Source organism: Heliconius melpomene, chromosome 21 (assembly GCF_056956725.1).
Source record: "Heliconius melpomene rosina isolate 202511_hmr_F chromosome 21, ASM5695672v1, whole genome shotgun sequence".
Lineage (NCBI taxonomy): Eukaryota > Metazoa > Arthropoda > Insecta > Lepidoptera > Nymphalidae > Heliconius > Heliconius melpomene.
Window position 1 is genome coordinate 6,926,160 of NC_140409.1, and position 11,485 is coordinate 6,937,644.

Below are 11,485 nucleotides of genomic sequence, written 5' to 3' on the forward strand. Positions count from 1 at the left end.
ATGGGTTTCATTTAAACAACCAGTCGTTTTTATTATTATTTTAATCGAGTAAATGAAAAAGAGATTACTAAATGTATTATATATCACATGATTTCTTACAGAATAAACCTAAATATTTAACATTTGCATCAGTCGCCTTGTGACATATCTTATTTTGTATTTATACTAAAAAATATATCTACAAAACCTAACATTTACTACATAATATTCTTATTCCTATTCATGCTTAATAAAAAAGAATCTACAAATAATTTTTAAAAAGTTAAAGTTCAATCTACTTCTAGTTTTCTAAAGTTTCCAGTAAGTCCGCGCATCGCGTCGCCCACAGCGTCGGCGCCCGCGCACGTGTTGGCGCCCGCCCGCAATGCTGATATGGCGCCCTCGCGAGCCGCCTCGCTGTACATTTCTAGGCGCACCGCCATTTTGTCATTCAGCAGCAATATGTCACGCTTGCGTGCTAGCTCCACTTTCCATAAATCTGGAAAGATTTAATGTTGTCATGTGTACAAAATTTCTAAATTTCCAAGAACGACAATGAAGAAGGAGAAAGACAGTGACTTGACTGTACGCATGATAATTGCGGGATCGCCTTGATCGCTAATCAAGAGTATATTATCTATATATATAAAATCGAAAGGTCACTCACTCATCACGAAATCTCAGAAAATCAGAAATTATATGTGCTAAAAATCTCAAATTTTGCATAGGAGTTACTTAAAGGACGTAGGTGCTCGCTAAGACGGGAATTTGCAATATTCGACTTCTAAAGGGTTGTTTTTGTGGTTGAAAATTGTATGAAACTTCTTTACTACAAATGCTAGGAGTCTCAAATTTTTCATGGACATCACTTATAGGACGTAGGTACTGGACATGGAGACAGAAATTAATAATAACAGCTCACGCGGGTGTAACCGCGCGGGGGCCGCTGGTATTTAATATTTCTCCACTCTGATGAAATAAAGGGCGGCGTTAGATTCCATCACTAAATGCGCACTAACTTGAAATTGGGCAGAAAATGAAAAATTAACACTAGCTTATCTCTGTCCTAGTAGGACATATGTGGGAGGTGCAAATATTTAAAGCATTTTAGAATTTACTTCTCAATTCCACCATGAAAGTGTCTTTATTTATCCACTTATAGATAAATTTAATAGACGGGAAATATTGAGAATTGTAAGATATCTATACAAGTAATACTTAATGTTATTTCTACGGAAATTACTGAGTAGGTGGTTTGAAACTTCATACACCTGCCGACCTTAACCCACTTCAAATTACTTTCTAATAAGAAAATTATTACAAACGTCTTACGAAATATGCAACTTCACAAATATTAAAAAAAAAATAATGTCATATAAAGCATTTTTTTTTAAATCACTATTCTATTGTGGATATTAGCTGCAATTCTAATTATCAAATTGCATATATTATAGAAATATATAGATATCTATACCTTAAAACTAAACTAAACGTCCGTCACCCAATAACATACCAATCATTTCTTTCATAGGCATGACTCCGCCGTATTCCTGAGGCAACAACTTCTTATCAATCTCGACGTCATCTACCGACGTGTAGAGTTTCACTCTCTTCCTTATTTTCTCTGATATGAGTGCCATTCCGAAATCCAAAGCGAACTTTATCGTGGGGTGAACGTTTACGCCGTATATTTCTTTATGCCTTAATGGTATAGTGCGCTGGAATTAAATATGACAAAACTTATTTTAGATTTTAGGTGAGGCCACTCGTGGCGCAGTGGCACAAAGTATGATTGTAAAATCGACTGGTAGTGGGTTCGATACGCACTCGAGGAGATTAAATATTTATTTAAATTTATATTTCCATTTCTTCGCTCCGGTGTCGAGGCAAAAGCGCGGCGTAGAGTCTTGCCACTCAACACGTAATGCCTCCAGAATCCGGCGGAAAGTGGAGAACAGAGTGTCTCAACACTAGGTTCCCTCTGCCTACCCAATTGTGTGCGGGACCCTTATGCATTATGTTTAATTATAAAATTATTCATTTACTCCATGCAGGAAGCGATGAGTTACGATTTTATTATACAAGACTTACTATATGACTAAATTTAAAGTATACATATTTAGATTATCTTTGTAAAATATATGTAATACAATACAATAGCTACCTCTCCATTCTTTACTATTCTGACAGCTTCTTTGGGGGTGAAAAGTGTGAGATGAGGGAAGCTCACTCCAGATCCATCTGCGTAGTGAACAAGACCTCGCACCTGGGTATCCTCGTCTTCCATCAAGGTCTCATAACATATGCCCATCACCCGGCACATATCTTGATTTGTGTACTTGTACGGGTCAAAAACGCCTGAAAGGTGAGAAAGACCATTAGTCTGTACAGTAGTGCTGTAGTAATGTAGTAATTCTTGATAAATACTAACATATATCAACGAGGATGAATTTAAAAGGCAATGGTGTGACTGTAACGCGACGGTTGTGGATTCGATCCCCACTCGAGGAAGTGAAATAATTAAGTTTTTATTTCCATTTCTTCGCTCTGGTGTCGAGGCAAAGCGTTTGAGTTCTGCCACTCGACACGCAATGCCTCCAGAATTCGGCAGAAAGTGAGGAAAGGCGTGTCTTAACACCTGGGTTCCCTCTGCCTATTCTGCTGTGTGCGGGATACAGCGTAAAGCTGATGAATTTAAAAAAGTACATAATATATAGCTATGATGCCATTTCTCGTTGGTGCAGCTATAATTTTAAATAAAAATTATAAACATTATGATAGCTTATAAGTACCTGGCCTGTAGATAACAACACGGCGACCCAACTTGTCCTTGAAAGGACTTACAAAAATGTACCTGTAATATACGATTACTTATTTCGTAACAAATTTTAAAACATAAAAGTTAGACATTACGTCCTCTGAAAAAATGTACCACTCTTGTGATGGAACTTATTTATATGTCTACTTAGCTTTTAAGCTCCAAAATAATTCTTTTACGTATCAAGCTTAGTTTTTTGAGCTGTAAGATACTCTCATTATTATATTATTGTTTTTTACTCTCAACTATACCTCTAGAATTGAAATATTATTTTAGACTTATATTTTCATTTCTTCGCTCTGCTTTTTTTGCCGAATTTTGGAGTGGCGGTTGAATTCCGCCACTCCAAAATTCGGCGGAAAATGGGGAACGGAGTGTCTTAACACTAGGTTATCTCTGCCTACCCAACTGTGTGCGGGATACAGCGTGGAGATGATTAATCCATAGAATTTAGTGATATGAAAAATAGTGATACCTACTTATGTCGAGTCCAATGCCACTTACCCTAAGTCGATGAGCTCAGTCATAACAGGTAGAGTCCAATCTAGCTGATTAAAGGCAATACCCCAGGATTGTCTGAGCAGGATGTAGCGCTCGATCGCCTCTTGAGCCATGGGAACGCTGAATTTCTTTGTGCGCAAGTATCGAAGAAGGAAGTTCGCATCTGGTGATATAAAATAAAGATATAAAATATTATACAGGGTGGAATTGTCAGCGCCACTTTAAATGAAACCACAGTTTCAACTACTCTATAAAAGCCTAATATAATTCGGAAAAAAAAATAATTCTTAAAAATTAAAAAGTTTTTTTTTCAAACAAAATAAATAATAAAATTATCGTTTTAAAATAAAACGCCATTTGTAAAGTATAACATAGGCACGCACACACTTACCTGTCAAAGCGGCAACGTCGCATACGTATGTGTGCGTGACACGAAATACAGGTATGGATAAAAATCGTGAAATGAAAAAAAATCCTACGTCCAAACCGTTGAGGTACCTTGATTATTTTTTTTAATTCTGGGTTTGAAATATTTTACCCTACATGCAGTTTCAGTAAAAGAAGCGCTGCCTCTTCCACCCTGTATAGAGCAAAATAGCCATTTAGTATACAGTATTTAATTTTTTTATTTACTTAATATCCGAAATATGATGGTCATGAACTTAGTAATTTAATCAGTATATTAAGCAATAATCTATTATTTTGGATAGTAACATATAAAAAGCATCTATTAACGTGCTTGAATCAATAATACATCTTTAGAAGATATTACCTACTTTTTATATATTTATACTTATGTATGTCTTCCACTTCCATATACCGTAACTAAGACAGTATAATTGACTTTTGTAGAAAGTAAATAAGGTAAACTGATTACTTTGTCTTACCCATTCTAACCGCAGAAAACTTGGGGTTCTGTTCCAACCAACTTCTTAGAGCCTGCAGCGCTTGTGTTCGAGAATTTTCAGTTTCTCTCAGTTCCTCTTCAGCTATCGCCTGCGTCTCAGCAGAAAGTGGACACTTATATTCTTCCGCAGGAGTCAAAAAACGTTTCGTCAATCTACGTGGAGCGGACATCTTCGTCTGTGAAGGAAACATTTACGGAATAACTAAATAAATATCTCGTTTTATCGAAGAAAGGGTTCAATTCTGTCTGAGGAATTAATTATTATTTATTAATGTTTTCGCTCTGGTAATAAAGTAACAACACACAATGCCTCAAAAATTCCGCGGAATGTGAGGAACGGAGTGTCTTAACACTAGATTCCCTCTGCCACATATATGTAAAGCGTGTAGCTGTAAAAAAAAATAATATTAATTTGTACAAAATCACTTGACATACATATTAAACAGAGTTTAAAACTTAACGATAACGATAAACACTATTACAACGCAACGCAACGATGGAACTAAAATATAATTTTTAACTCCGCATAAACATACTTAAGTACAGATACTTTAACGCGACAGAGCATACAATGTTCCTCTCTAATTTCATAAGTTACTTGCAAAATATTTATTTACGCGCACACTCGTATAGTGTAGCAACCAGCGAGCCCCGAGACCGAACTAAGAGGTTTCTGCCAACCGTCTCGCGCAACGTTGGGCAACGTTGATGAAATGACTTGGGCAATGTTATAATTTTTCGTAGTTACATAAATGGTAATATTTGGACCCCACTCCGGACGATTACGGTCGAGATTGGTGAATAATTGTAACATAATGAAAGGGTCGTGGCTTGCAGTTGCAATTTTATTGATGGATTTTTGCTGTATCATTTGTGTGGAAATTATCTATGAAACTTTATGGATTACGAATTTACGCAAACTCGCTGTTGTACTTGTATACGTTTGTTCGGTTTGCAAATTGACTTCTGGAATTTATATTGTTAAACCATTTAGTTATATTAATGTTGTTATGTTATGTCAGCTTCACGCTGCATCTCTTACAGCAGGCGAGGGAGAGGGAACCTAGTGTACACATAAAATAATAAAGGGGATGGAACGGAGTTCCCCACTTTATAGTTTTTTTATATCAAAATATATAGATATACTAAGGAACATGATTGGTTTTATTTTTTTTCGACATATTACATATAGATACTAAAGAAGGTTGTGTATAAATAAATAAATTTTGTGATATCTAAATTTAATAAACTTAGGTATACGATATTTTATAAGCAATTTACATTTAACGCGTAACTCAAACAAAACAGCTACTTTATTCGTACGTTTTAAATTCGAATACAAAAAATTGTATAAGCCTACTAATATTAAAAATCTGAAGATTTTGTTTGGTTCAGCGCACTAGCCTCAGAAACTGTTGCTTTTTTTTATAGATTTTTGGAAAAACTTTGAAGAACATAGCGTTAATTTTATAACCGTCTTAAAAATTTAAGTTATTGATAAAAAAATTCATCATCTATCTGCGGATTATCATCTATCTTAGGTGGACCTAATATTACTTGGAGCGCCGATATTACCGCCGATATTCCTTTTTGCTTAGTTCATTTATTAACATAAGTTCTTTACATAATATATGTATAACTTAATGAGGATAAGCACTTGAGGAATTGTACCTTTCAGTAACAGCCTTTTATAAAATCTTATAATATATGTATAAAAGATAGATAAGTCCTAATCGTTGAAGAGTTCTCCTATTATCGTCATCGGCTCACTATCTTGTCATGGCATGGGATCATATGGTGATTACAAGAAACAAATGTATGATTATTCTAATAAATAATGTATATGAAACACGTAGGTACATGTCTATGAAGTACGAAAGTTTCCTTCGATTTCTCTGGGATTAATTAATTAGATCCTGACTTGGTGGAAAGGAACACCAAGAAAGTACGCTCTATCAAATAAAAACAAATATAGGCTCACTTTAGAAATGTCATAGATATCTAGAGACATTAAAAAAATAGTTGTCGAATACAGAACCTCTTTCTTCTAAGAATTCGTTTGAAAAGTGGGAAACAGAGAGAAAAAGTGCACACCGCAGGAAACGCACGAAAATATCAAAATGAAATTTCGTTTCATAAAATACAAAAAGTATTAAAAAGTGTAACTGGGTTTTGTAATGGCAGAATCATATTTTTAAAAAAATATGATATATTTTAAGAATTTAAGAAATATATTAAACTCATATTCATAATTATATACTGAATTAAAATCGTCAAGTGCGAGTTAGTTTCGCTCTCGAGAGATCGATACGTACAGAACCTGTACCGATTTCATGATTCTAGGTCAACGGAAAGTGACTTATAAGAGTTGACAAACTTAAGTTTGTTAAGTGTATACATACGCCCATACATTCATTTTGTATGAAATGAACTATTACTACTATATACCACAGAATAAAAATCATTAGAAACTAATGATTTTTTTATGATATTGATCTATAAATTCTGGATTTTTTTGTTTGTATTCTAAGTTCTTCTTTTCAAATTTCATAATTTTTGGTCTACGGGATTTCCCTAGTACCAGTAGTGATAGTAGTAAGTTTTGATGACGCGGTCAATTACCCACAAAAATCAGCAAAAAAGATGCATAAATATTTATTTATTTATTTATTTATTACTTTTAGTTGCATTGATTTAGAAGTGTATTTTTCGCCGTGTACTAAGGGAAGGGTAGAGTAAGATATTTGATATTAATTTCAGCTAGATACTTCTCCGCAATCTTGAGACAACTGGTCTTGACAGATATACCGATATAAAGGTAGACGGACAACATAGTGATCCTATAAGGACCCCTTTGTTTCTTTTGAGGTACGGAACCCAAAAAATTCAAAGTAAGCAAAATTGAAATTTTTTATACTGTAAATATCAACTGAATATAAAAGTCGCTACGCATTTTAAAAGTTTTTATAAATAATTATTATTTTATTATCGCAAAGCATCTTATGTTAATACGAGTACATTGAATAAACACAGTTTAAGACAAAAATAACATTTGAATCAAAATTATAAAATATAGTATTTATATTATTGTCTTTATCTGCATCAAATACGTTAAATTTAAAAACTTACTTGTCAATATTTTCCCGCTAAAATTATTTGTAAGTGTCAATGAGGACAGTGCACACCACACCACACTCCGTCTCGGACTGGCCGGTGGAGAGACAGCACGCAATCTTTAGCTCCTCAATGATGGAGTCGCTCTGAAGGCGACGTCGAGGTATTACTGTAACATATTAAGACATACAACCAGTGAATGGCACTCTGGTTAGTAACATTTGGCTTAAAATCTTATTGTTGAGCCGATGATAATGTAATAAGCATTTGTTGGCGGCAATTATATAATTATTTTATATTTGTTTTTGTTTTCAGAGCTGTGAAAAATTATATTAATAATATATTTATACAACTACTAGTGGTCTTGGGCGGCTTCGCCCGCTTGTACTATACGAACATTTATTAAATATATTTATGAAAATATTGTCATTTTAGATGGTGTATTCTAATAAACTATGAAACACGTGTTCAATGAAATATTTTTAAGAGTTTAAATTTCAAATCTTATAAAAATCAGTGGTGATTTAAATTTTACACACTTTCAACTCCTATTTCATCCCCTCAGGAGAAGAATATTCCAAACTCTCTTCTTAGTAAGCACTTGCGTCCTATAGAAAATGCCCATGCAAAATTTTACGCTCCTAGCATTTGTAGTAACGAAGTTTCATATAAACTATTAACCCCAAAAACAACCCCTTAGGAGTCGAATATTGCAAATTCCCTATACAAAATTTGACATTCCTAGCACTTGTAGTTTCTGAGATTTCATGGTGAGTGAGTGACCTTTCGATTTTATATATATAGAAGATTGTAAAGAATGTAGAGTTCATTATAAAAACATCAAAAATTTTCGTCTTTCACCGAAAAATTAAACAAAGTTCTTATTTCAAAAGTAGGTACTTTGGTTATATAAGCAAAATTGCAGTGGACATTGCGCGTAATATTAAGGTCGTTACAATTCACCTCAAATTTGCTTGAAAATAGTCTCAAGCATTATCTAATATCTATTTTCCACTACAAAAGTACTCAACTAAGTTATTTTTTTATGATAGATGTTTTTTTATATTTATTAACAAGACTAAATGAGGCCGGCCGTGGCGGAGGGGCACAAAGGGGGTTGTGGGTGCGATTCCCACTCGAGGAAACGAAATATTTAAAATTTCTATTTTCTCCGTAAAATATTTTCTTCGTAAAATGCGGTGTTGAGTTCCGTCATTCAACACACAATGCCTTCAGAATTCGGCGGACAATAGAGAACGGAGTGTCTTAAAACTAGGTTCCCTCTGCCTACTCTGCTGTGTGAGGCTAAATAATATATGTGAATTATTTATTATATTGAAGACAAGCTGAAAATTACGAGCGTGTCCGCCGTACAGGCATACTGTAATAAGTACTTAAAGTAATTTATTGTGTGAAAAAACCTGTTGAAAAAATTTAAAAAAACAACTTCACGCTTTATCCCGCACGCAACAGAGTAGGCAGAGAGATTTTAATGTTAAGAGACTCCGTTCCCCACGTTTCGCCGGATTCTGAAAGCATAGCGTGTTGCGTGGCGTAACTCAACGCCGTGCTTTACCTGGACACCAGGACGAAGAAATGGAAATATAAATTTAATATACAATTAGATTAATGATAGTACCTGACTTCTAATATTTCATCTTAAAATAAGCGAGTGTTGCGTTTTGCAATGACGACACAGTACGAAATGCTATGAGTCAACGACTCGAAAGGCGGTAACGGGCCAAGGTTCTATCGTAAAGGGCGCTTCGCTGCCACGTGGAAGGTAGAAACCTCTACTTATTATATATTACAGTATTTGGATAAATTTTAAAAAACTTTACTAACTTAACTTACTTTTAAATGAAAATGTAAGTTGTATCTAAGCAAACTGTGTCAGTCGTTCATTGTCACAAATTCATGTCAACATCAACATGGTTTGCAGACGCAAACAAAAACTGGTTTCAACCAAATGTGGATATTGATGACCTTCACCTGACTGATTTTGTCACAATACTTGTATGAAATTTATTAATAATGTAATTTAATATTTCCGTTATATTTCTTTACGTTTTTTACACACAAAATTAATATATTTCTTTATAAAGTAGTAATGTTAAAACAAAAAAAAAACACATTCTTCTCCTCAGCCTGGATGTGTTGAAACCTGTTTCTCATTATTTTTTCTTGCGTAAATTATAAAAATCAACAAAAAGAGTCAAGTCGAGGTGCAGAGGCACAAAGTGTGACAGTAAAAAGACTGGTAGTGGGTTCGATTCCCACTCGAGAAAATTAAATATTTATTTAAATTTATATTTCCATTTCTTCGCCCTGGTGTCGAGATAAAGCGCGGTGTTGAGTTATGTTACTCAACACGCAATGCCTTCAGATTTCGGCGGAAAGTGGGGAACAGAAGGTTTTAGCACTAGGTTCGCTCTGCCTACCCTGCTGTGTGCGGGATATGGCGTGAAGCTTAGATTTTGACAATTTTACATTTTTTCTAAAATGTTATCATCCACGTATGTACTTTGCTGCTTTGAGTAAACATAAAGTTACTAACATAAGGCACATAAGGTTTTTCTAAATATAAATATATGGTTTTCGGTGAAATAATAATAATTTTACTATATAAATACATATTTATAAAAATATAGGGTATACAATTAAAAATGCCATGGCAATAAAAGATGTTAATAAATTAATAAAAAATATATTTTAAATTGTTCAATGGTTATCAAAAACAAAAATAGTGACGATTATAGCTGACATATAATATTTTTATATTTTTAATTTCCAATATATCGTATAGGTATTTGTGCAGGATATTTTAGCGTTAAAATTTCACTTTGTTTCCATCTCCATCTGTACTAACAAATGATGAATGATAATTAAATAAATATTGCTTTTTTAGTCTCCCGCACAAGGTAGGCAGAGTGAAAAAACTCCATTCCCCGTTTTCCACCGGATTCTGAAGGCACAGCGTGTTGAGTGGCAGAACTCAACACCGCACTTTGCTTCGAAACCAGAGCGAAAAAATGAAAATATAAATTTAAGCAAATATTTAATTTCCTAGAGTGGGGATCGAACCCACAGCCAGTTGTGTTTACAGTCATATATTTGTGCCTCTACGCTACAACTGTTTTTTTGCAATTTTTTTAGAGTCACACTATGTCCATAGCAGAATAGGCAGAGGGAACCTATAATATAGTGTTAAGACACTCCGATCTGGAGGCAATGCTCATTTTCATTATAATAGTCATAATTTATTTCCCAATTAAATTACCTTTATTATCTCAATTAATTTATTTATTTTTTATTTTTTTTTATTATCTCAAGAGCATTGTATATGGACCAGTCACTTCAGTCGTTGCCAAACGTCTATTAAAATATGCCGTCAAGCGTCAGTTCTTTCACAATTTTTTGCCAAGCATTATATAAGGACTTCAAATGGTTACATTGTGTTGTAAGGCTGTTTGTTTTGCTAATTACCTATTTGAGTTAATTAAATTATAAATTAGAACCTTATTCGATAAAACCAAGAATATTTGGTACAAAATTACAATTTGTATACTAAATCAACGAAAAACGAAACACACGTTTTTTTTTGGTTTTACTGTCCATTTTTTAAAATATAGTTAAACAAAGATATGTAAAATAGAGGCCAGTCGTTGAGTTGTTGCGTTGGGGCACTGTTAATTCTATTGGTTGTGCGGTCGATTCTCAGCCGGGGAAATGAAATGAAATATTTAACATTTAAATTTGTTCGCGCTGATATTTAGGAGAGAGCGCGCCGTTGTTCTCCGCAATGCGTCCAGAGTTCGACGGAAAGCAGGGAGCGAAGTGTCGTAACACTATCTCCCTCTACTTACTTGAAACATGTTTGTTTGTTGGATATAGCGTGAAGTTGATTAAAAGATCGGACAAGTGCGAGTCGTGCTAGCGCTACAGGGTTCTATACAGAAATTGGATGTCTCGATCTTTTTCTGAAATTCAAGCTTAGCTTAGCCAGAGCCCGGATTTTTTTATCGGATACTTCACTAGAACTAACGGTTTTGATATAAAATTTTACCATCTTTTAAGGCTATTATTTTTAGGATTTAACCACAAATCTATAGTTACAGATTTTTCCCTGAATTAGTACTACCTGTAGATGGGTACTAGGTGCCAAA

The 11,485-nt window shown here is 34.1% G+C and overlaps 1 protein-coding gene across 4 annotated transcripts; it reads right to left on the minus strand.

Moving 5' to 3' along the window:
• Window positions 1–23: 23 nt before the first annotated feature.
• LOC146527075 (alpha-tocopherol transfer protein-like) lies at window positions 24–7,477 on the minus strand. 4 transcript variants are annotated; one of them, XM_085205707.1, is made up of 7 exons: window positions 7,335–7,477; window positions 4,186–4,381; window positions 3,302–3,461; window positions 2,772–2,833; window positions 2,144–2,337; window positions 1,493–1,697; window positions 24–478 (listed from the first exon to the last, which is right to left on the minus strand). In XM_085205707.1, the coding sequence occupies exons 2-7, from the start codon at window positions 4,373–4,375 to the stop codon at window positions 270–272; spliced, it is 1,020 nt and encodes a 339-aa protein (XP_085061833.1). In that variant the 5' UTR covers window positions 4,376–4,381; window positions 7,335–7,477; the 3' UTR covers window positions 24–269. The 4 variants fall into 4 exon arrangements, with proteins under 4 accessions (XP_085061833.1, XP_085061835.1, XP_085061834.1 ...); XM_085205709.1 differs by lacking the exon at window positions 7,335–7,477 and adding an exon at window positions 4,742–4,877; XM_085205708.1 differs by lacking the exon at window positions 7,335–7,477 and adding an exon at window positions 4,641–4,877.
• Between the last annotated feature and the right edge of the window lie 4,008 nt (window positions 7,478–11,485).

What these genes read in the sequence shown, in the direction of transcription:
- LOC146527075 (XM_085205706.1), bottom strand. Translation starts at nt 4,396, where the DNA reads ATGTTTCCTTCACAGACGAAGATGTCCGCTCCACGTAGATTGACGAAA. An exon ending in ACTGAGCTCATCGACTTAGG is followed by an intron (nt 2,834 to 3,301) that starts GTAAGTGGCATT and finishes CGTATATTACAG; the next exon opens with GTACATTTTTGTAAGTCCTT. An exon ending in GAATAGTAAAGAATGGAGAG is followed by an intron (nt 1,698 to 2,143) that starts GTAGCTATTGTA and finishes ATTTAATTCCAG; the next exon opens with CGCACTATACCATTAAGGCA.